The sequence below is a fragment of the Lepus europaeus genome, chromosome 18, assembly GCF_033115175.1.
Source record: "Lepus europaeus isolate LE1 chromosome 18, mLepTim1.pri, whole genome shotgun sequence".
Taxonomy (NCBI): domain Eukaryota; kingdom Metazoa; phylum Chordata; class Mammalia; order Lagomorpha; family Leporidae; genus Lepus; species Lepus europaeus.
In genome coordinates, this window is record NC_084844.1 from 50,403,502 (window position 1) to 50,429,432 (window position 25,931).

The 25,931-nt window shown below is 44.7% G+C and overlaps 1 protein-coding gene across 1 annotated transcript in view; it reads left to right on the forward strand.

Annotated features, from left to right (window-relative positions):
• Nucleotides 1-25,931, forward strand: part of NUP88 (nucleoporin 88) — a 34,647-nt gene that overhangs the window by 1,045 nt on the left and 7,671 nt on the right. The window contains exons 3-9 of the mRNA XM_062175192.1: nucleotides 4,069-4,238; nucleotides 5,310-5,435; nucleotides 8,592-8,678; nucleotides 12,089-12,265; nucleotides 13,509-13,695; nucleotides 15,733-15,880; nucleotides 23,594-23,692. Coding sequence (XP_062031176.1) covers nucleotides 4,069-4,238; nucleotides 5,310-5,435; nucleotides 8,592-8,678; nucleotides 12,089-12,265; nucleotides 13,509-13,695; nucleotides 15,733-15,880; nucleotides 23,594-23,692 — 994 coding nt within the window. The remainder of the gene's footprint in view (nucleotides 1-4,068; nucleotides 4,239-5,309; nucleotides 5,436-8,591; nucleotides 8,679-12,088; nucleotides 12,266-13,508; nucleotides 13,696-15,732; nucleotides 15,881-23,593; nucleotides 23,693-25,931) is intronic.

Here is a 25,931-nt window from a genome sequence, read left to right on the forward strand (position 1 = left end):
GCTGTGCGAATATGTTTGTGATAAATGATCTGCTTTCATAAAGATTAAAAAAAATAAACTTAGGGCACCCTTTCCAACGTCTGACATCTGTTGTGTGCTGCTGTCCAGTTCTTGTTGTTGAGCAGTGATTTTGATTTCTTTTTTTTTTTTTTTTTAAGATTTATTTTGTTTATTTGAAAGGCAGAGTTAGAGAGAGATGGAGAAAGAGAGATTGTCCATCCTGGTTCACTCCCCAAGTGACCACTCCCCAACGACCTGGGCTGGACCAGGCCAGAGCCAGGGGCTTCTTCCTGATCTCCCACATGGGTGCAGGGGCCCAAATACTTGGGTCATCTTTGGCTGCTTTCCCAGGAGCATTAGCAGGGAGGTGGATTGGATGTGGAGCAGCTGGGTCTCCAACTGTTGCATGTGTGGGGTGCCGGCATTGCAGGTTGTGGCTTAGCCCATTAGGCCATAAGGCTGGTCCCAAGTGCTTTGATTTTAATGAGATGCTAGCATTGCTTCTGCAGCTTTGAAAATAGGTCCAGCCTACAATCTACTTAGTATAAAATTTCAGTGAAGAATAACAATCAGATGTTCAGCGCACAGTATTCTAGCAGCGTTTGACACAGTCAAAATTTATATATAACTGTTGTCTTTTCTAGGCTGTAAGCACTAAGGCAGGGTCTGTGTCTGCCTTGTTAATTTTGGTATGGCAAGTACTTGACCGAGTGCCTGGAACACACCTCCTTTCAGTAAATATTGTTGACTGAACAACCCTCAGTCCTCCAGAATCTCGAAAACCTCAGAGATTGGTGAGGAAAAGCCGCTTACCATGAGTTACAACCTTAAATGTGTGTTTTTTTGTTTTTGTTTTTGTTTTTTTTTTAAAGAAACATAAGTAGTGATTTTAAAACCAGTAACAACATGGGGCTGGCGCTGTGGTGTAGTGGGTAAAGCCGCCGACGGCTGCTCCAGTTCCGATCTAGCTCTTGCTATGGCCTGGGAAAGCAGTAGAGATGGCCCAAATCATTGGGCCCCTGCACCTGCACGGGAGACCCGGAGGAAGCTCCTGACTCCTGGCTTTGGATCGGCGCAGCTCCAGCCATTGCGGCTATTTGTGGAGTGAACCAACAGATAGAAGACCTCTCTCTCTGACTCTACCTCTCTGCCTCTCCTTCTCTCTCTGTGTAACTCTTTCTAATAAATAAATAAATCTTAAAACAGTAACAACAGACATCTAAATAAAGGGATTGTCATAGGTGAGCTCATGTGATTGAATTGTATCTGAAGCAGAAGCAAGGCGGCCTCTTCAGTTTGAGTTAGGCTGTCAGAATCAGGTAGAAAGAAGTTGGGGGTGAGCACGAGGAGAAAGCAGAGGAGAACCACTGACGTGCCTCAGAATTGTTTTGAGAAGAAACACTTTGATTAGAATCACTGACGAACAAATAAAAAACAAAGCAGGCTTATAGACGTTGCAGCAGTAAGTAGAAATCTCATTCAGAGTAGGCTTGTCTAAAAGAATTTTGGCCTCACGCGATTCTTCATGTACCAGGTAAATAGTACATTGACAGCCTCACGGCTTTCACTGAACGGGAAAAGAAAAGAAAACGGGAATCTCAGGTGGTCTTAGGAAATAAGTTCGAGTGGACGTGAGTTTTTCAAGGACTTTTTTTTTTAAGGTTTATTTTTATTTATTTGAAAGACAGTTAACAGAGAGGTAGAAAGAAAGACATCTTCCATCCACTGACTTACTCCCCAAATGGCTGCAATGGTTGGGACTGAGCCAGACGGGAGCCAGGAGCTTCTTCCTGGTCGCCCAAGTAGATGCAGGGGCCAAGCACCTGGGCCATCTTCAGCTGCTTTCCCAGGCACATTAGCAGGGAGCTGGATCAGAAGTGAAGCAATGGTCTGGAACCCACATGGTGCTTGTATGGGATGCCAGCGTCTCAGATGGAGGCTTAATCTGCTGCTCTGCAATGCTGGCCCCAAGGACATTTGATGCTGAGAAAGATGTCTTATCGGAACCCCTGAATATATTTATAGTTTCATATTAACACCGCATATGTAAAGCAGCATTTTGCCTGTTGGAGAAGCTCTTTTATTTTTTTGACAGGCAGAGTGGACAGTGAGAGAGAGAGAGACAGAGAGAAAGGTCTTCCTTTGCCATTGGTTCACCCTCCAATGGCCACCGCGGCCGGCGCGCTGTGGCCAGCGCACCACACTGTTCCGAAGGCAGGAGCCAGGTGCTTCTCCTGGTCTCCCATGGGGTGCAGGGCCCAAGCACTTGGGCCATCCTCCACTGCACTCCCTGGCCACAGCAGAGAGCTGGCCTGGAAGAGGGGCAACCGAGACAGAATCTGGCATCCTGACCAGGACTAGAACCTGGTGTGCCGGCGCCGCTAGGCAGAGGATTAGCCTGTTGAGCTGCTGCGCCGGCTGGAGAAGCTCTTGAAGCCATTCTTCTTCTTCTTCTTCTTCTTTTTTTTTTTTTTAAGATTTATTTTTATTTATTTGAAAGCGTTACAGAGAGTTCTTTCATCCGCTGGTTCACTCCCCAGTTGGCCGCAATGGCCGGAGCTGTGCCGTCTCCTCCAGGTCGCCCACGTGGGTGCAGGGGCCGAAGGACTTGGGCCATCTTCTTACTGCTTTTCCAGGCCATAGAGAGCTGGATTGGAAGAGGAGCAGCTGGGACTCGAACCAACTTCCATATGGGATGCTGGCGCTTCAGGCCAGGGCTTTAACCCGCTGTGCCACAGCACTGGCCCCGAAGCCATTCTTTATCTTATTTTGCTGTTTGTGGTCTAATAAAATGTAGTAGTTATCACTTGTTAATACTTCTGGATTCATTTGCTTTTTTCACCAAGCATTTGTAGAGTCATCAGTATATTAGACACTGTGCTAAGAATACAGAGAGGAAAAGCATAGATCTCAAGTGATTCATTGTGTAGAATGAGCAAGTAAAATGGAGAATTAGAATGCAGGATGATAAGAACTAGAATGGAATCATCCAGAGTGTGCTGTAGTAGTAGAGAAGATACACATATCCCTGGCCAGATCATGGATATTTTCTTGGGGAGAAAGTGCTTTGAAGCCAAATCTCCAAAAATGTGTAGCTTTTTTTTTTTTTTTTTTTTTTAAAGATTTATTTATTTGAAAAGCAGAGGCAGAGCAAGAGAGAGGTCTTCCATCACTGGTCCACTCCCCAGATGGCCACAATGACCGGAGCTATGCCATTCTGAAGTCAGGAGCCAGGAGCTTCTTCCTGGTCTTCCACACGGATATAGGGGCCCAAGCACTTGGGCCATCTTCTACTGCTTTCCCAAGCTGTAGCAGAGAGCTGGCTTTAAAGTGGAGCAGCTGGGTCTTGAACCAGCGCCCATATGGGATGCTGGCACTGCGGGCAACAGCCTTACTCGCTATGCCACAGCACTGGCCCCAGATGTGCAGCTTTTTTTTTTTTTTTTAAGATTTATTTGTTTATTTGATATTTGAAAGAGTTACACAAAGGGAGAAGGAAAGGCAGAGAGAGAGGTGTTCCATCTGCTGGTTCACTCCCCAGCTGGCCGCAATGGCTGGAGCTGTGTCAATCCAAAACCAGGAGCCAGGAACAACTTCTGGGTCTCCATGAGGGTGCAGGGGCCCAAGGACTTGGGCCATCTTGAACTACTTTCCCAGGCCATAGCAGAGCGATGGATTGGAAGTGGAGCAGCCAGGACTCGAACTGGTGCCCACATGAGATACTGGCACTGCAGGCGGCGGCTTTATATCACAGCACCAGCCCCCTGTGCAGCTTTTAAAAATGAAAAATGAGGGCATTGCAAGAACAGTTGAGAGCAAAATATGATAGTTTTCCAGAAATACAATTTAATCTGATTAAAATGTAAAGTGTAAGTGAGAAATGGTGGACAGATGAGACTGAAATAGTAGGAGGAAAATTGTGTAGTAATCTTGTATCAAAGTGTTCAATGTAAATGATGAAAAATATTTCATCAGTTAATGGCCCAGGAGTGCTTCATTTTCCTGCAATCGTAGAAAACTAAAGTATTGTTGTAGTAGTGATTTTGACCAGTTTGTTTTCATTCCCAGAGATTGCTTTGCATAAACCCACCCCTGTTTGAAATCTATCAAGTCTTGTTAAGTCCGACTCAACATCATGTAGCACTTATAGGAATGAAAGGACTTATGGTATTAGAATTACCTAAAAGATGGGGGAAGAATTCTGAATTTGAAGGTGGGAAATCAACAGTAAATTGTAGGTAAGTTTTATTTCCACTTTGTGTTTTCTGTGTAATTTGTAATACATTGTTAAAAATCAGTAGTTCTTGAAGTGTGTTTAGTGTGCTGCTGTTGAGATCTTAGAGCTCTCCATGTGGTTTATAGACTGATTTCTTGTGATATTAGTGATTGCGGTGGAAGAGTGATTGTACTTTTATTCTGCCTAAATTATCATATTACTGTCCCATTGAAAGTTAGGCAGTTATTTCAATTAGGTAGATATAAAATACTTTAAAAGCACTTCTGTTGCCTGTGAGCCAGAAGTTTATCTAGGTTTTATTTTTATATAATTTTTAAAATTTTAATTTACTTATTTGAGAAGTAGAGAGACAGAAGTCTCCTATCCCCTGGTTCACTCCTCAAAATGCCCACAATTGCTGGGGCTGGGCCAGCTGAATCCAGGAACCTGAGAAATTGTTTCAGGTCTTTGATGTGGATGGCAGGTACCCAACTATTTGAGCCATCACCTACTGCCTCCCAGGGTGCATATTAGTAGGAAGCTTGAACTGGTAATGGAGCCAGGACTCAAATGCAGGCACTTCAGTATGGGATGCAGGCATCCCAGGCAGTCAGTGGCTTAACCAGTAGGCCAATGCCTGCCCCCATTTTTATATCATTTCTTTTTCAGCAGATCAGAAAAGTGGAAGTCCGAAAGATCCACCGAGAAGGATATAAGCTAGAAACGCATCTTTAGCTTTACAACTTGTAAATTGAGTCCCCTTAAACTGTTCATTTTCTAAGTCTTATGTCCTCGTTTTCAAAATAGGAGTGATTCTGTCTGCCCTGGTAGTTTTATTACAAAGCTGGTAAAAGGATCAAGTAGGTACTATATCTAAAAAACACCTGTAAAGTACTATATAAAATAATGCTACAAATTTAGAAAACATTTTTTATTTTGATTCTTTGGTATCAACTGAGTAGATTTTTGAATGCTCTCAGCAAGATTTAAGAGAAAGAAATTTGAAGAAAAACAAAGTTAAATAAATTTCCCTTTAGAATGTTTTTCTTCCAGTGTCTACAGATGCTTTGGAAAACTGTTATCTTTATTTTAGTACCACTCCAGTCGCTGAGAGATTTTTCACCAGTTCTACCTCTCTGACTCTAAAGCACGCTGCCTGGTATCCCAGTGAAATGCTGGATCCCCACATAGTGCTGTTAACATCGGATAACGTGATAAGGTACATTTTACTTTTGTCTCCCTTGTAGCTTTGTGAGTGGGAAAGCTCTGTTCCTGTTTGCTGGTTAGCATGTCAGGGTAACACCCAGTGGGTCACTGAATACTGGAATGCTTTTATAGGGTGGCTGTTAAAATCCATCGTCAATCATAAGAATCACCTAGCTGCCTTAATTACTGCTCTTGCTTCTGCACTAGTCTTCTTGCCTCTAGTCTCTTTCCTAGTCTGACCTGTAAGCACTGTTAGAGTTATCCTCCCCAAACTCTTTACCATGCCACCCTTGTGGAAATAATGTTGTAACATAAGGAAGAGACTGTAATTGGAAATTGGAAGTTTTGAAATCTTGTCCTAGGTCCACATCTGGGATCTTTGAGATAATGAACTTCTTTTAGCAGAGGGGGAGTAAGTTTCCAATCTGCAAAATGAACAGGTTTCATAATTTCTAAAACCCCTTTCAAACTTTGCACTCTGATTAAAAGTATAATCCCATTTAGATTTCTACTATGTTAGCAGCTAGCCTTCTGAATTTACTTTATGTACAAAGTTTATTGGGAGGGCTCACCAGAGATAATTTGTATACCTCTGTTTTACTTATCCTATCAACTGCTTTTACCTGCTCTACCAAATCTTCCTTCCCTGTTGAATGGTTGATCTCTTCCTTCATGGCTACACAGATCCCATAACTTTATGATACCTTTTGTTACTAAAATGTAATGTTTTCAGTTTAAAACTGATCTCAAATTCATTTCAAAACCAAATCCTGGCCATTTATTTATTTTAAAAGGCAGAGAGACAGAAGTGACTGTATGCTGGTTTACTCCCCAATTGCCTGCAGTGGCTGGGACTGGGTCACACCAAAGCTGGGAGCTGGGAACTCAATCCAGGTCTCCCTGGCGGGCAGCTGGGACCCAACTACCTACTCGAGCCATCACCTGCTGCCTCCCAGGATGTGTACTAGCAGGAACATGAGAACGGGGAGTAGAACCCAATGTGGGATAAGACATCACATTCCAAGTGGTGTCTTTAACTATTTAGCCAGATGCTGGCTCCCCCTGTCCTGGCCCTTTCATAGATCAGACCTGTGTCTTGAGGGATCTGAATTTTTCCTTCTGTCTCTAGACTTTGGAGTATGGAATGAAGAGTTAGGAGCTGGGCTGCCTTCAGCATCTGACTCGAACTCTCAAGATTTCAGAGGGTAGGACAGATGAAGTAGAGACCTTAGCTAGCTAGTGCCAGTGTCGGGAGGTTTGCTTGTTCATGATTTAGTCTAGTTCCATCTTCTGCTAATGACCCCTGTTGATGTGGCCGTTGCACTAACGGTGTGTGTGTTAGGGGAACCTGCCTGCATCACTGAGGAGTGCTGTCTTCCATTGGCTCCTGTCAGCTGTCCGTACTGTGAACCCTCTCTCAAGGTGGAATATCTCAAGTTCGTTACCTGCTGTTTTCTCACTAACCATGTGATCTTTCATAGGGCTCAATGGTTAACTACAAAGTTCTCTTCCCTGCCTTCCGAAGGCTGCAAAGAATTGGCCACTTTATTCCATAGTTCCCTCTTAAGCTGCAATAATATACGTCCTTTAGAAATTTCCAGTTAAGAAATAGATATTATATAGTATGTGTATGCACTCAGTCCCTTCACTGTGACACAGAAGATTCTCCTGATAATTCCCTTGGTGACCTGTAGGCTTCTGCAGTATATCTGACATTCAGCTAGGAAATGCAGTATTATTATTGCAGCCTCCAAATCTGGCTGAATGTTTGTCCTGGAGTCTTCTCTGCCCACCCATTTGGGGATTTGGGAGTAAAGAAAAGAGGACCATTGACATCTCTTTTTCGTTGACCTTTTATACATACTGCAGGACGAGATGCTGGGGAAGATGGTGTAGGACCAGTTTTTCCTGAAGTTCAGTACTGCCTCGCAAGAGGAAATTCTTAGTGTCCTGTTACACTTGCTTTGCTTTTGCTATTACCCAACACAATATTACTGCCTAGTATTTGTATGTATTTTGAAATCAGTAACAGTTGTAGACACCTCAGAATGCTACAGTGAATATGTATTCAGTTGGATCAAATGGTCATTAAAAACATTAAATATTTAGGGGGCATTTTATTGATAACGGAACACACCAAGTTTAAAATTTCATAGTGAGGGGCCCAGCGTTGTGGTGCAGTAGATTAAGCCTCTGCCTACTGAGCTAGCATTCAATATTAGTGATGGCTCAAGTCCCTACTGCTCCACTTCTGATCCAACTCCCTGCTAATGACCTGGGAAAGCAGTGGAAGATGGCCCAAGTCCTTGGGCCCCTGTACCGACATGGGAAACCCGGAAGAAGCTCCTGGCTCCAGATTGGCCCAGCTCTGGTTGTTGCTGCCATCTGGGGAGTGAAGCAGCAGATGGAGGACCTCTGTGTCTAATTCTGCCTCTCAGATAAATAAATAAACCTTTAAAAAAAAATGGTGGGATCAGACAAAATAAGTGCTTAAATTGATGAATACTATAAAGGACATTAAATTTCCTTTTTTTTCCAAGATTTATTTATTTATTTGAAAGAGTTACAGAGAGCAAGGCAAAGATGCAGAGAGAGAGCTTCGATATGCTAGATTCACTCCCTAAATGGCCTTAACAGCTGGGGTTGGGTCTGTCTGAAGCTAGGAGCCAGGAGCTTCTTCTGGGTCTCCCATGAAGGTAACAGGGGTCCAACCACTTGGGCCATCTTTTGCTTTTCCAGGTGCATTCACAGAGAGCTGGATTAGAAGTGGGCATCAGGATTCGAACCAGCACCCATATAGGTTACTGCAGGCAGCAGCTTAACCCAATGTGTTATAATGCTGGAATTCTCAAAAGACTTTATTTATTGGAAAGGCAGAGATCTTCCAAGATATCTGCTGGTGGAGTCCACTCGCCAAATGCCTACAACAACCAGGGCTGGGCCAGGCCAAAGTCAGGAGCCTAGAACTCCATCCAGGTATCCCACATGGGTGGCAAGGGCCCAAATTGGGCCATCATCCACTTCTTCCCAGGCACATTAGCAGGAAGCTGTATCAAAAGTGGAGCAGCCGGGACTCCAGCCAGCACTCTGATATGGGATACTAGTGTCACGGTTGACAACTTAATTGACTGCACCACAGCTCTAGCCTTTGTTTTCTTTTTATTGCCAGAATTTACTCTCTACGTGAGCCGCAGACACCCACTAAGGTGATTGTACTTTCAGAAGCAGAAGAAGAAAGTGTAATACTCAATAAAGGGTAAGTTTTTATTTGTCATGAAATGTTTAAATTAGTTCCTGGAGATTATAAATAGTAACTTTACTATTTTACCAGAGCTTGTGAAGTTTTTCACTGGTGATGTTACCCTTGTTTAGGTTCTATGAGAACTAAGCAAAAGTAGGCAATGTAAGTAAGAAGTTAACAAAGCTGAATGTCACCACTGTGTGACTGCTAGCTTGATCTCTTTTCAAGAGAGCTTGAGTGGCAGAAGCTGATTCCATTTTGTATCTTGGGTAGGAGAATAATTATAAAATTTTTTAAAAATTTAAAGATTTATTTATTTATTTGAAAGGCAGAGAGAGAGAGAGAGAGGTCTTCCATCTGCTGATTCACTCCCCAGTTGGCCGCAACAGCTGGAGCTGCACCCATCTGAAGCCAGGAGCCAGGAGTTTCTTCTGGATCTCCCACGCGGGTGCAGGGACCCAAGGTTTTGGACCATCTTCCACTGCTTTCCCAGGCCATAAGCAGAGAGCTGGATTGGAAATGGATTAGCCAGGATTTGAACTGGCGCCCACATGGGATGCCGGCAATGCAGGCGACGGCTTTACCTGCTACGCCACAGGGCTGGCCCAGAATTTTTAAATGATAGAAAAGGTGAAAGGTGGGAGTGTCGGGCTAGAGGCCTGTCAGCTGTCACTCACTGTGGATAAGGCAGGTTGCTGAACTCCCAGACCAGTATTTAGTATGCCAGAACCTGCGATGGAACGTAGCTAGCCTTTCCGATTATCCCGTGATCCTGGCTGTCTTTATGTTCTCTTACCCTCTATAGGGACAAGTTCCTGGCTACTTTGACCACTAACAGAGTCACACTGTAAACTCACAAACCCCATTGCGTTTGGCCTCCTGGCCAGTTTGTCTGGTGATTACCGTACGTGCTCACCCAGTGTGTATGCTCTATGTGGAGCTTTTAGTATCAGTAATTCTGCAAGTTCCAGTTAGTTCTTTTTATATTTCTGTGGTGATCACATGCAATGGTCTTGTTTATTTTTGGTTAGTTTAACGTTTATTTCTTTAATATTTTTTACTCAGCTATTTGTTTCAAAATCTGAAGTCCGTAGGAGGAATCCACATGTAGTCTTCTCTTGACCAGCAATCATATTTTTTCTTGTGATTGCTGATTTGTAATTATAAACTTGAATTTATTTGAACTTACTGTTTGGGCATGTTGAGAACCTGAATTGGAAGTGTGTTCCTCCAGAGATAATTCACACCTGTTTCTGCTGGGAGCCAGGGATTACTGCTGATCTGGGGACATTTTAATTTTCTTTTATGGTCCCAAAATTGAAAATTTCAGTTAAATGTGAATGTCTTACAGCACCAGCTTCTAATGGCCACAATAGCCAGGGTTGGGCGAGGCCAAAGCCAGGAACCTGGAACCCCATTCTGGACTCTCTTATGTGTGGCAAGGGCCCAAGCACTCGTATTACCATTCACTGCCTTCCCAGAACCATTAGCAAGAGACTGGATCAGAACTGGAATAGCTGGGACTCAAACTGGCACTCCAGCATGGAATGCCGGAGCTGCAAGCCATGGCTCAACCTGCTGCACCACAACACCAGCCACAAGCAGCAATTTCTTTCTTTATGATTTTTTTTTTTAAGATTTATTTATTTCTTTGAAAGGTACAGCTATAGATCTAGTTTACTCCCCAAATGGCTGTAATGGCTAGGGCCTTTTCTCCCCTACAGCATGGTCCGTAACTGACCAACTTCTTTTAACAGATAAATTGTGTGGAGAAGAGGCAGTAGAGCAGATGTGGCTAAGAGCTTTGGCTCTGGTACCCACACACGTGAGTTCTCATCTAGGCTGTGTATCTGCCATCTGTAGCCTCTGAGCTCATTTTTCAATTGCACTAAACCTGTCTGTATGAATATAAATAGAAATGGTGTTCATTTCTTAGGATTATTGTACAGAATGAGATCACACATAAAAAGTACTTAGCGTGAAGCTCAGCACACTTTACAGAGTAAGTACTCACAATTGATCCCTCCTGTAATTATTAAATACATTACTGTATTAAGCGCCAGTGATGTTTCAGTGACTGGGCATCACTTAAGTCTCATTAAATAAATTTGTGTCTTTCTGTTCCTGTTCACTGTCTTTTTTTTTTTTTTTTTTTTTTTTTAAGATTTTATGCATTTATTTGAAAAGCAGAGACAGAGAGAAAGGTCTTCCATCTGCTGGTTCACTCCCCAAATGGCCACAATGGCTGGAGCTGGGCCGATAAGAAACCAGGAGCTTCTTCCAAGTCTCCCATGTGGGTGTTCGGACCCAAGGACTTGGGCCATCTTCTACTGTTGTCTCAGGTGCATTAGCAGGGAGCTGGATCAGACATGGAGCAGTGGAGGGACATGGAACAGCTGGGACACAAAACCAGTGCCCATATAGTATGTCGGCATTGTAGGTGACAACTTTACCTGCCACACCACAGTGCTGGCCTGTCACTGTCTTGACATTTTAGTTTAACTCAGGCAGTTTTATTCCAAAGCTTGAGATTTCTCCTTTTTTACCTCTGTATACCATATCTTTTAACGTGATAAACTTAAGATGTAGTGCTTACCATGTTTATAACTGTGCTACTCTCAATATCATGAAATGGTGATTTTATTTTAACTGTGTTTATTAAACTTATGTTGAAGTGGAATCTTTTTGGATAGCCAATAATACTAAATTTTAAAATATAAAAATAGCGTAGTTTATACTTTTGCCTCCATGGCATAGGTAATGTCTATTTATTTTAGGAAATTGGAAAAAAATCAAAGAAAGTGAAAATCTTTTGTAACCTCCTGTAATCTTAATATAGCAGCCAAAGTGATACTTTTAATCAGATCATTCCATTTCTCTGCTGTCTATACCCCATTGATTTCCCAGAATCTACCGTGGTCTACAAAGGCCTACAAGTCTGCCACCTGTCTCCTGCTTTTCCTACCACTTGCTTTGACTCTCACTCCAGCCTGCTGGCCTCCTTACCATTTCTCAGATGACATCTTCTCTGATACTCGTATGTCTGTCAGTAGAGGAGGGCCTTTGTTTAGTTCAGTGATACAGTCCCAGAACCTACAGCAGTGCATGGCCCAGAGGAGGTGCTTAGTAAACGTTTGTGGAGTGAATGAATCCTGCTGCTCAGAGTGAAGTATTACATTCTCATGTGTTTCTGTGTGTTCTTGATGTCATGTGTATATTTTTGCTGTTTGTGTAACTATGTATTTAAACTATTTAAAAATAAAGTAGCACTGAATAATTTTAGGAAAAGTTCCCAATGTTAACATTCTTCTTAATCATGATTTTCTTTCTTTTCACTCCACTGAATGCAAATTACATAAATAGCCACCTCATATTACTGGACGTTTTTTTCCCCCCAACAAGTTGGTTTTTAATTATCTTTCCAGAAGGGCATATACAGCATCGCTAGGAGAGACAGCAGTTGCATTTGACTTTGGACCACTGGCAGCAGTCCCAAAGAATGTATTTGGACAAAAAGGCAAAGATGAAGTAGTGGCATACCCACTGTACATCTTATATGAGAATGGGGAGACTTTCCTTTGTTATGTTAGCCTGTTACACAGGTAAGTTGTGGTAACCCACCTCAGATGAAAACTTAGCTTTCCAGTATAGATTGTCATGGTTGGACTTGGGGTCCATGTTTCTAAGTCTGTGGAAATATGGCAGCCGTTGATGCTTAACCTGTGTATTTTAGAGAAAAGGCTGGTACAGTTCATTTATTCTTTCATTTCCTTGTATTATCTGAGCAGATACTATAGAATTCTTGGATAATCAAATAGAATTGGTTTTGTGTTCACAAAGTCTAGTTAAGCTAAACAGTGCTTAATGTTTTTCTTAGGCGCAAGGCACCATGCAGTTTATTAGACATGGTAATCTGGTATCTTATTTGAGGAAAAAACATGTACATGAGAGATAAACACTACGTTGTTGGTACACAGACAATAAGGACCCAGAGGAAAGAGATTATCCTGCCTTGAGAAGTTGGGGAAATGTTCATAGAGAAGGCGTAGCATCATGTGAGATAACTCACCAACCAGCCAGCTGCACTGTCAGTTCACTGAGGGTATCACACAGCACTCAGTAAATGTGATTCTCTAATCAGACCAGAAATCTAAGCCCAGAGCTCCGGAGGGACGCTACATTTCAGAAGAAAAGATTTGAGAGTCCTCCAAATGTAGGCGGAGTTAAAGCCAGGCATAGTTTAAGATGCTCTCATATAAGTGTATATTTTGAAAAATCTCAGGGCTTACAACAGAACCCTAGGGGATATCAATTTAAAGAGACAAAAATTCAAAAAGGACACAGAAAGGGTGTTTGAGAGGCAGGAAGAGAAACTGAGAAAAAGCTGTCAGGGGCATTAACTGTCCAGTACCAACTGTTAACCAGTGATCAGTGCAGGAGGTCAAGTTAAGTGCCGTTTGGAGTTCATAGATAATCTTTGCCTGAGTAGCTTCAGTGCAGGAGAGAAAGCATTAAGCATAGTAAATTTATACACTGTTCAACTTTTGCACTATTGGTGGGTTTAGCCGTGTCTCTGGCCTCTGCTCATTTAGATGCCATTAACTTCCAGCCCCAGTTGTGAAAACCCAAAATGTCTTCAGACTTTGCCAGTGTGCCCTCAGGGCAAAATTATCACTAGATGAAAACCACCAGGGTGATGGAATATGAGTGGAAAATTGAAAAAATAGAGACACTGGGAATATGCAACATTTAAAATGAACACCTGTAGGAAGACAGTGAGTTTAGGGATGGGCCATGGTTATCTTCTGTGAACATCTCCTGAATATGTTTTTACTCTTGCTTTAGCCTTGGGAATATTGGAAAGCTTTTGGGTCCATTGCCCATGCATCCTGCAGCTGAAGATAACTACGGTTACGATGCCTGTGCTATACTCTGCTTACCTTGTGTTCCCAACATCTTAGTAATCGCTACTGAGTCAGGGATGCTGTATCACTGCGTTGTGCTAGAGGGGGAGGAAGAGGATGACCAGACAGTAAGTACAGGCTGATGGGATGTGTTTTGTGTCTTCAACACCTCAGTATACTTCCTAGCCCAATATCAGTGGCTAAAACAGGAGCAGTTCTAGCTTGTAACTGCAACTTCTGATAGGTGGAAATTAAATACTTAAAAGTAATTGAGGCCGGCGCTGCGGCTCACTAGGCTAATCCTCCGCCTTGCGGCGCTGGCACCCCAGGTTCTAGTCCCGGTCGGGGCGCTAGATTCTGTCCTGGTTGCCCTCTTCCAGGCCAGCTCTCTGCTGTGGCCAGGAGTGCAGTGGAGGATGGCCCAAGTGCTTGGGCCCTGCACCTGCATGGGAGACCAGGAGAAGTACCTGGTTCCTGCCATCGGATCAGCGCAGCGCGCCGGCCGAGGTAGCCATTGGAGGTGAACCAACCGCAAAAGGAAGACCTTTCTCTCTGTTCTCTCTCTCACTATCCACTCTGCCTGTCAAAAAAAAAAAAAGTAATTGAGGCCGGCGCCGTGGTTTAACAGGCTAATCCTCCGCCTTGCGGCGCCGGCACACCGGGTTCTAGTCCTGGTTGGGGCGCCGGATTCTATCCCGGTTGCCCCTCTTCCAGGTCAGCTCTCTGCTGTGGCCGGGAAGGCAGTGGAGGATGGCCCACTGCCTTGGGCCACTGCACCTGCATGGGAAACCAGGAGAAGCACCTGGCTCCTGGTTCAGATCAGCGCGGTGTGCCGGCCGCAGTGGCCATTGGAGGGTGAACCAACAGCAAAAAGGAAGACCTTTCTCTCTGTCTCTCTCTCACTGTCCACTCTGCCTGTCAAAAAAAAAAAGTAATTGAGGCCGGCGCCGTGGCTTAACAGGCTAATCCTCCACCTTGCGGCGCCGGCACACCAGGTTCTAGTCCCGGTTGGGGCGCCGGATTCTGTCCCGGTTGCCCCTCTTTCAGGCCAGCTCTCTGCTGTGGCCAGGGAGTACAGTGGAGGATGGCCCAAGTGCTTGGTCCCTGCATCCCATGGGAGACCAGGAGAAGCACCTGACTCCTGCCATCGGATCAGCGCAGTGCGCCAGCCGCAGCTCACCAGCCGCGGCGGCCATTGGAGGGTGAACCAACGGCAAAGGAAGACCTTTCTCTCTCTCTCTCTCTCTCACACTGTCCACTCTGCCTGTCAAAAACAAAAAAAAAAAAGTAATTGAAACACACTTGGAGACCTAAATACAGTTTATGTAATCCGCCAACCTACATATATTTTTTTTTGCCTTTCTATAGCATTGTTTGGTGACAGATGTAAAGAATTTTTTTTTTTTTGGACAGGCAGAGTGGATAGTGAGAGAGAGAGAGAGAAAGGTCTTCCTTTTTGCCGTTGGTTCACCCTCCAATGGCCGCTGCGGCTGGCGCACTGCGCTGATCCGAAGCCAGAAGCCAGGTGCTTCTCCTGGCCTCCCATGTGGGTGCAGGGCCCAAGGACTTGGGCCATCCTCCACTGCCTTCCCGGGCCGTAGCAGAGAGCTGGCCTGGAAGAGGGGCAACCGGGATAGAATCCGGCGCCCCAACCGGGACTAGAACCTGGTGTGCCGGCACCGCAAGGCGGAAGTAAAGATTTATTTATATGAAAGAGTTACACAGAGAGAGGAGTGGCAGAGAGAGAGAGATCTTCTATCCGCTGGTTCACTCCCCAATTGGTCTCAGCTATGCAGATCCAAAGCCAGGAGCCAGGAGTTTCTTCTGGGTTTCCCACGCGGATGCAGGGGCCCAAGGACTTGGGCCATCTTCTGCTTTCCCAGGCCATGGCAGAGAGCTGGATTGGATGTAAAACAGCCAGGACTTGAACTGGTGCCCATATGGGATGCCAACACTGTAGGTGGCGGCTTTACCTGCTATGCCACAGCACCGGCCCCTTGTTTCTCTTTTAAGAATAACAATACGCTGTTAGAATAGGGGATGAAAATAAGGATTTAAAGCACTATTTGAGCCTTTTGCTATTTTTTTTTTTTTTTTGCTAAGTTTTTAATTGTACGTTTTCAGATGAACATGAAAGATCAAAATCACAACACTTCTTTTTACAGTCAGAAAAGTCCTGGGATTCCAGGGCCGACCTCATTCCTTCCCTGTACGTGTTTGAATGTGTTGAGTTGGAGCTTGCCCTGAAACTGGCATCTGGAGAGGATGATCCCTTTGGTTCTGACTTTTCTTGTCCAATCAAACTTCACAGAGGTAAGGTATTTACTAACTTTGATTCTTCTGGCCCATTATATTTAAACTAAGGCTGTCATGGAGTTCCCATGTAATTTACACTGTGGATCTAGCCTTCAAAAGTTGACTGGGTTCCTTTGGCCTGCACTACTGCAGTATACTTTCTGTATAAATCAGACTGAGTAGATTCTCCAAGGTTGTTTTTTTTTTTAAGATTTATTTATAAGTTAGAATTATAGGGGAGTGGGGAGAGATCGCTCATCTGCTGGTTCACTCCCCAAATGGCTGTGATGGTTGAGACTGGGCCAAGCCGGAGCCAGGAGTTTCCTACAAGTCTCCCATGTGGGTGGCAAGGGCCCATGAACTTGGACCATCCTTTGCTGCTTTCCCAGGCAGACTGTCAGGAAGCTGGATCATAAGCGTAGCAGCCAGAACTTGAACTGGCACCTGTATGGGGCGCCAGTGCTGCAGATAGCAGCTTAACCCACTGTGCCACTGCACCAGCACCCCCAAACTTTAAGGTAGTAGAATTCAGTGTAGATTAACCCAGATTTAATAATAATGAATTTTTCCTGGTCCTGTCAGTAATAAATTTCATGGTTCAAATACATATTTTATGCAACCTTTAAATGAACTTTAGATAACTTTGAAAATCAAAATTGTAATACAGTCATGCATTGCATGACATTTTGGTCAAAAAGAGACCAATTATTTGATTGTCGCTGAGATGATAACTGACCATTGTGGCCACCTTAATTTGTATAAGCACACACTGATGTTTGCATGATGAAACTGCCTGGCAACACGGGTCTTACAGTGTATTCTCATTTTTTTATTTTATTTTATTTTATTTTATTTTATTTTATTTTATTTATTTGAAAGAGTTACAGAGAGAGGTAGAGACAGAGAGGTCTTCCATCCGCTGGTTCACTCCCCAGATGGCCGCAACGGCTGGAGCTGCACCAATCCGAAGCCAGGAGCCTCTTCTGGGTCCCCCACACGGGTGCAGAGGCCTAAGGACTTGGGCCATCCTCCACTGCTTTCCCAGGCCACAGCAGAGAGCTGGATGGGAAGTGGAGCAGCCAGGACTAGAACCGGTGCCCATATGTGATGCCGGCGCTTCAGGCCAGGATGTTTAACCCACTGTGCCACAGCGCCGGCCCCTGTATTCTCATTGTTAAGTGACACATATTATGCCCAGACCCAATTTGAATGTTATCTTATTAATCTTTTTTTGTTTTTAACTTGTCTGGGTTGGTACCAGATCTTTTGAAAACCTACCTCTGTTCATCTAAGCGATCTTGGACAAACTGCTGAGACAGTTAAATGTTTGTTCACAGAGTGAGGAGTTTGTGACTAAGAGTATGAGTATCCCTCTATTTTAGTTCCAGCTTTAAAAAAAAATTATTTATTTATTTAAGAGAGTTCTAGACAGACAGAGGGAGAGACAGAGAGAAAGGTCTTCCATCCGCTGGTTCACTCTCTAAATGGCCACAGTAGCTGGAGCTGAGCTAATCTAAAGTCAGGAGCCATGCGCTTCTTCTGAGTCTCCCAGTTGGGTGCAGAAGCCCAAGTACCTGGGCCAACTTCTACGGCTTTCCCAGGCTATAAACAGAGCTGGATTGGGAGAGGAGCAGGCAGGACGTGAACTGGTGCCCATATGGGACACGGGTGCCGCAGGCAGAGGCTTAGCCCACTCCACCATGGCACCGGTCCCAGCTCCAGCTCTCTTAAAGGTAACTTTAATTTGGGTATTTACTCAGCTTTTCTGTTTGCAGTTTTCCATCTGAAATCAAGAGTTGAGATGAGATGATCTGTTAAGGACACTTCTAAAACAAAGATTCTGTAATCCATATGTGCCCTCCCTCCTTTGTTAGATTGTCTAAGAGCTTATCTTTCTCCCTGTGAAGAATGAGGGACAAAGGCCTATTATTCATACTTGTCCATACTTTTCCTGTGCCCAAAACTGAGAGGATTTCAATCTTGCTGGACCCACTCTGCTTACAGCTGTCATTAGCAAGTTTGCCTAGATTTGGTCATGGTGCTGTCAGCTCTGTACTAAGGTATAACCAAAGCATTTAAGGAGGCAGTCTTCCTTACGTATTAAAGCACCAAAGAGAACTCTTTGGACATTTCTAAAGTGTTTTTAGGGATACAGTCTATAAGGTCTACGAATATTCCCACATAAGATGAGGAAATAGCTAGTGAGGTAAAGTGATGTAAACTAAGTTAATTGGTTGCATTATAAACATACATAGAACTTTAAGAAATATTAAGTGTAGCCATTTTGTAATGAGAGAACATTTTTATATGTGAAAATGAAGAAATTTTTAACTTGTTCACATCTGTGCTTAAGGCATATTAGCTGAAGCACACCCAGATTGCTTGGTGACAGAAGTGAGATGGCTGCTCAATCATGTGTTTGGGGGTGGCATCAAGCAGTTTTCCAACGTCACTAACTAAGTGTTGGCCCTTTTTCAGAACAGATTCTGTTGTAGCCCAGTACTAAGTATTTTCTGCTGACTCTAGCACCACAAAAGAATTTTGAAAAGTCTACAAGGGTGGACTTAATGGAATGGTCTTAAGATTTGGGAAAATGAAAACAAAGTTTTCAATATTTATTGTTCAGAGAGATGATTCCCATGAATCAATTTTTAAACTTTTTAAAAAAGATTTATTTATTTTTTTGAAAGGCAGAGTTACAGAGAGGCAGAGAGAGAGAGTGGGGTCTTCTGTCCGCTGGTTCACTCCCCAAGTGGCTGCAACGGCCTGAGCTGCGCTGATCTGAAGCCAGGAGCCAGGAGCTTCTTCCAGGTCTCCCACGTGGGTGCAGGGACTCATGGGATGCTGGCACTGCAGGTAGCAGTTTAAAGCACTGTGCTACAGCACTGGTCCCTGAAGGTTTTTTGTTTTTGCTTTTGTTGTTTAAATTATTTTTATTGCATTTGAAAAACAGAGATCTTCTATCTGCTGTTTCACTCCCCAGATCCCTGCAAGAGCCAGGGCTGAGCCAGGCTAAAGCCAGAATCCCAGGACTCAATCCATGTCTCCCGCATGAGTGGCAGGGACCCAAGTCATCGAGCCATCTTTGCTGCCTCCTAGATGGCATTCGCAGGAAGCTGGATTGAAGCAGTCAGGACTTAAACCAGGCGCTTGTGACAAGGGTGCAGGCGTCCCAAGCAGCAACTTAGATGCTGCACCAAACACCTGTCCCCATACTTGTACATTTTTATGGGGTACCATACAACGTTTCCACACTTGCAGACAGTGTTAACAGATCAAGTCAGGCGATTAGCATTTCCTGTCTTTATTTTTGGAGCGAACCAGCTCCTCTCTTGTCGTTTTTTGTACAGCACAGGGTAAGCTGTTGTGAAGTGTAGTCACAGTGCTGACTTGTTAATGCTGTGTCTAGGTAGCCCTTATCCACCTGCTGCTCTTCCCCCACCTCCCCGCCTTCCCGTCTGCTAATCACCATTCTCTGAGTTCACTTTTTTATCTTCCAGCTGTGAGATGTAGTATTTGTGTCTGGTTTATTGCATTTAACATAATAACTTCCACATCCATTTTGCTACAAATATTAGAATTTCATTCATTTTTACAACTGAATAATATTCCATTGGGTGTAAATGCCACATTTTCTTTATCTGTTCATCCATCGACGACCATTTAGGTTGATTCCGTGCCTTGGCTGTTGTAAGTAGTGCTGTATTCCAAGTGCACGTGTAGGTATCCCTTTCAGATGCTGCTTCCGCATCTTTGGCTACATACCCACAGTGGGCTTACTGGGTCGTGTGGTAGGTCTGTTTTTAGTTTGCTGGGTAGTCCCCATGCTATTCTCCATAATAGCTGTACTAATTTGTACTAATTTTCGCCAACAGTGTATTAGGATTCCCATTTCTCTGCATACTTACCAGCTGTTATTTTTTTGCCTTTTGATAAAAAGCCATTTTAACTGGAGATGATATTTCATTGTGGTTTTGATCTGCATTTCCCTGGTGGCTAGTGATACTGAACATGTTTCCATATATGTGTTGGCCCATTGTTACTTTTGTGAAGTGTCTATTTAGATTCTTTGCTCATTTCTAAAGTGGATTGTTCGAGTTTTTTGTTGTTTTTAAAAATTCTTCATATATTCTGGCTATTAATCCTTTGTCAGGTAAATGGTTTGTGACTATTTCCTCATTCTTTCTGTTGTGTGTTAGTTCTGTTGGTTACTTTGTGGTGTAGAAGCTTCTGAATTTGACATAACTCCTTTTGTTTAGTTTGCTGTAGTTTGTGCTTTGGGGATCTTATCCAAAAAGTCATCACCTATACTGATATATTAAAGTGTTTCCCTTATATCTTCTTCTAGTAGCTCACATTATCCAATCTTACACTTAGATCTGTGATAGATGTTGAGTTGAAGTCTGTGTACTCTGAGAGGTTGCAGTTGGGAAGATGTTAAGTTTCTGCATATGGATGTCTGGATTTCTGGTTTTTTGTTTTTTAAGATTTATTAGTTTATTTGAAAGGCTATGAGAGAGAGATCTTCCATTCACTGGTTTATTCCCACAGTGGCCAGGAGCAGGAACTTCATCTGGTCTCCAACATGACAACAGGTTCACAAATACTTGGACCATCATCTGTTGCCTTCCCAGGTGTATTAACAGGATGCTTGGTCAGAAATGGAGCAGCCGGGACTTAAACTGGTGCCCACGAGGGGCACTGACATCTCAGGCAGTGGCTTAACCTGCTATCCCACAACGCCAGCTTCACCAACTAATATATATATTTTTAAGATTTATTTACTTACTTGAAAGGCAGACTGAGAGAAAGAAAAATGACACAGTAAGAGAAAGATCTTCCAACTGCTGACTCACTCCCCAAATGGCTGCAACTTCCAGGACTGAGCCAGGCCAGAGCCAAGAGCCGGGAACTCCTTGTGGATCTCCTGTGTGGGGGGCAGGAACCAAAGCCCTTGAACCATTATCTGTTGCCTGCCAGGACAGCATTAGCAGGAAGCTGGACTGGAAGCAGAGCAGCCAGGACTTGAATCAGACACTCTGATATGGGTGCAGGTGTCCCAGGTGGCAGCTTAAGTGCTGGGCCAAACACCTGCTCTGATTTGTGATTTCCAGGTTTCTGTTTGTTTGTTTTTAAATTTACTCCTTTTCATTGTATATGAAAGGCAGACAGAGATCTTCCATCTGGGGGTTTACTCCCCAAATTCCCTCAGCAGCTAGGCCTGGGTCAAATTGAAGTCAGGAACCTGGAACTCCATCCATTTCTCCCACTTAGGGAGCAGGGACCCAAGTACTTGAGCCATCGTCTGTGTCAGGGTGTGCATTAGCAGGAAGCTGAATTGGAAGCAGAGTGGGGACTCAACCCAAGTACTCTGGATAAGGACAAGCAGCAACTTAACTGCTGTGCTAAATACCCCTTTCTATTACTTGTAACTAGTAGCTTTTCATGGTAAAAGGTTTGTTTTTTTTTTTTTAAAGATTTATTTATTTGAAAGAGTTAACACAGAGGAGAGGAAGAGCAAGAGAGAGAGAGGTCTTCCATCAGCTGGTTCTCTCCCCAAATGGCCACAAAGGCTGGAGCTGCGCTGATCCAAAGCCAGGAGTCAGGAGCTTCTTCTGGGTCTCCCATGCAGGTTCAGGGGCCCAAGGACTTGGGCCATCTTCTACTGCTTTCCCAGGCCATAGCAGAGAGTTGGATCAGAAGTGGAGCAGCCGGGACTTGAACCAGTGCCCATATGGGATGCCAGCACTGCAGGCGGTGGCTTTACCTGCTACACGACAGCGCCAGCCCCGTAAAAGTCTTAAGACTTGTCTTTGGCTGTCAGTTTTGTAGTTTATTTTGACTTTAGTTCTAGGCGGGTGCTATAGTCTAGCCTCCCTGTATCTTTTTCCACAGTAATTGATAACAGTGGCAGTAGGGGCAAGAGGTGCCCCTTTCAGTCTCCACGGTGTTTTGTGGGTTTTGGCATCAGGGGCCAAGGCCTGGAGCAGTAGCCCTTGGTCCACTGTGGCTCGAGTCAGGGAGTGCTGGTTACTTTGTAACCCATCGACATGAACATGGTCAGTGTTGCAGTAACACCTGCCCAAATGGCAGGGATGCAGGGGTCCCTATAGTGCCAGCCCTAGGTTTCTATGCCCTGTCTTGGCACCCACCTACTTTTTCTGTCCCAAGTGTTATGCTGTCTGGGTTTGAGCGAGGAATGGAGTGAGCATTCCAGTGGCTGCTCGTGCCACGATGGTAGAACACACACTGAGCTGCAGCCCACTAAGTCCAGTATAGCACATGGAGGGCCCAGGCACATTTTTCTTATTTTTAAAATTTTACTTATTTGAAAGGCAGAGAGAGACATGGACACAGAGACAAACAGATCTCTCATCCACTGGTTCACTCCCCAAATGCCTGTGACAGCCTGCGTTGGGTCAGGCTGAAGCCAGGAGCTACAATTCAATCCCAGTCTCCCACGTGGTTGGCAGGAACCCTGCTCCTTGAGCCATCACCTGCTGCCTCCCAGTTTGTGCATTACGAAGAAGCTGGAGTCGTGAGCAGAGCCAGGATCTGGGCCCAGGCAGTCTTTGTATGGGCTTCAGGCATCACAAGCAGAATCTCATCCACTGCACCAAACAGCTGCCTCAAGACGTGCTTATCGCTAGGTTGCCTGCCGCTGAAACTTGAGAGGACGTGTGGCCCAAGGCCACTGGCGCCAGCCATAGGTGATGCTGTCCAGGATACAGATCCAGTTCACTGGGGCAGTGGTCTTCACTTTGGGACAGGCCTGAGGTCAGGGACCATTGCTACTTAACCAGTGATGGTTGTCTTACTAGTGCTCACTTTGGTGCCACATTCCTAGTGGCTGTTGGCTTGCTTCTTGATATCTGACCACATTTAGGGGAGTGGTAGTGTAGGCAGAGTCCCTTGGTTGCCCAGGCACAAGCTGAGCTGTACCTGAATGTTGGCGCCACAGTACCCTGCACAGTTTTGTGGGTGCCTGCCACACCTGTGTGGGAGTGGGGGTGATGCAGGCTGAGACACTCATCCGTCCTGTCAGGACACAGGTCTCTACCTGACACCGAGGCGGGTCTCTGTGAGTACTGACCTGGGAGTTGAGCCCTCCTGGCTCTGTCTTGTGCTGGGTCTCATCAAAGTGGGACTGTCACTGGGCCTCAAGGCAAAGCCCTGAGCTGGCTTTCCTCCCCTGCTTTCTTGTGACTTGTGACTCAGTACTTGCTGTCTCCCCCAGGTTGGCTGAGGTACTAGAACAGTCCCTTAGCTACCTGGGCTGTACCTGAGTAGAGGTACACAGTGTCGGGATCCTGTGCAGTGTTGGCATGTCGGCTAGGTCTGTGCGATGCTGGTGGCGACACAGGCCAAAACAAGCTCATCTCAGCAGGGTGCTGGTCTCTGCCTGATGCCAGGGCAGACCTAGAGGCTCCATCTGCTAGCACTGGCCTGGCGCTAGAGGCCTTTGAGTTTATCTGGCACTGGGTACCACCATGACTGGCCCAGCAAATGTTTTAGTGGACACTATTCTGTTAATACTTGGACATTGTGTTTGTTATACTTTCAGTTAAAATATATTTGAAAATTGAATTCAAAGTTGAAAATTTTGAACTCCCTACCACAATATGAAAGTCTGATAGACCTTCCACTGACAAATCTGTGTCAGTGCTACCTGGGTAAATTCTTTTAGTTTTCTGATGGATACCTTTGTCACGAATGGTTTTCCATTTGCAGATCCCAAATGTCCATCACGGTATCACTGTACTCATGAAGCTGGTGTACACAGTGTTGGGCTAACTTGGATTCATAAACTTCACAGATTTCTTGGATCAGGTGAGTTTACTAACTTTCTGTACATTACAAAGGTTTTTAGAGTTTCCATCAAAAAGTAGTTTGCAATAAGAAAAATAAGAAAGTCAGTGAAACCAGAAATTGGTTCTTTGAGAAATCAACAAAGTTTTGACAAACCTTTAGGTAGAGTGACTAAGAAAGAAAGAAAAAGACTGTACATTACCACAATCAGGACTGAAAAAGAGGCTGTGACTACCAGACCTGTGAAAAAGGACCGTGAGAGGGGTGCTGTGAACAGCTGTGCCAGTAGATAACCAAGATAAAATGCATGAAAGAAACAAACTGCCTAAGCGGACTCAAGGAACGCTGAAAACCGAGTAGCCCTTTGACAAGTAGACTGATTAGAAATCAGAAAACTGGCCTGCGCTTTGGCTCACTAGGCTAATCCTCCACCTGTGGCGCCAGCACCCCGGGTTCTAGTCCCGGTCGGGGCGCCGGATTCTGTCCCGGTTGCTCCTCTTCCTGTCCAGCTCTCTGCTGTGGCCCAGGTCCTTGGGCCCTGCACCCGTATGGGAGACCAAGAGAAGCACCTGGCTCCTGGCTTCGGATCAGCGCAGCGCACTGGCAGTAGTGGCCATTTTGGGGGTGAACCAACGGAAGGAAGACCTTTCTCTCTGTCTCTCTCTCTCTCACTGTCTGACTCTGCCTGTCAAAAAATAGAAATAGAAATAGAAATCAGAAAACTGTCCCAACAATGAAAGGAACACTTTCCCAGCTCATCTTGTGAGGTATTATTCTGATAAACTGGACAAAGACTTCCAAGAAATGAAAACTATAGGCAGATATCTCTTAGGAGTAAACATTCTCAAGAAAATCCTAGCATGGGACTTATCCCACAAATGCAACTTTAGTTTTTTGTTTTTTTTTTTTTTTAAAGATTTATTCGTTTATTTGAGAGGCAGAGAGTGATCTTCTATCCATTGGTTCACCACCCAAATGGCAGCAATAGCCAGAGCTGAGCTGATCAGGAGCCAGGAGCTTCTTCCAGGTCCCTCACATGGGTATAAGGGCACACCGACTTGGGCTGTCTTCTGCTTTCCCAGGCCATAGTAGAGAGCTGGATCAGAAGTGGAGCAGCCAAGACTTAAATCGGCATCCATATGGGATGCCAGCACTGCAGGTGGTGGCTTTACCCGCTATGCCATAGTGATGGCTTCTCTTTTTTTAAAAGAGAAAGAGTAAGGGAAAGAGATGGAGAGATCTTCCATTTTCCGGTTCACTCCCCAAATGGCCACAACTGGGGCCAGGCCAGGCCAAGCTAAGAGCTTCTTTAGGGTTTCCCATGTGGATGCAGGGGCCCAGGGACTTGGGCCATCTTCCACTACTCTCCCAGGTGCATTAGCAGGGAGCTGGAGCAGAAGTGGAGCAGCTGGGACTCAAACTAGTGCCCTTAGGGAATCAGGAGGCAGCTTTCTTTGCTATACCACAGCTTTGGTCCCACCCTTTCGACTTTTTAAAGAAACTTGTAACATTGCATCTACCAGATAATCCAGGATAATATTCCTGTATTAAAGTCAGATGAGCAAATTTAATTCCATCTGCAACATTAATTCCCCTATTTCACACAGCTCAACATTTAGATAGGTTCTGGGGATTGGGACATGGACATCTTTAGAGATTCTATTATTCTGCCTGCTTCAGTCTACCCTTTGACCACCAGAGTCCTAATGGCTCCAAAAGCAAAATATGCTCACCTCATGCCGACAGTCTCGGCTGTCTCAAACCTTCAGAGCATCAACATGAAATTAAAAATCTCACGTAAATCACATGGAAGTGAGACCCTGAGTATAATCCAGTCTGAGGCAAAATTGTTCTCTATCTGTGGACCCTAAAACTAGATAACAGGTTATCTGCTCCCAGAACACAATGGAGGGACTGGTGTAGGATACCAGTCACAGACACTCCAGTCCCAAGGGGAGAAATGGAAGAGAAGGGGCCAGCGGGTTAAGCTGAGCTTGGGACACCTGTGCTCGATATGAGCACTGCTTCCAGTCCTAGCTCCATTTCTGATCCAGCTTCCTGCTAATATACTCGGGAAAGCTGCCGATGGCCCAAGTGCCCGGGGCCCCTGCACCCATGTGGAAGACCCGGATGGAGTTCCAGGCTCCTGGCTTCTGTGTGGCCCATACATGGCTGTTCAGCCTTTTGGGGAGTGCACATCAATTTGGTGGCAGTAATAATCTTTAAAACAAATGGAGTTAGGACAACTGGACACCTGCAT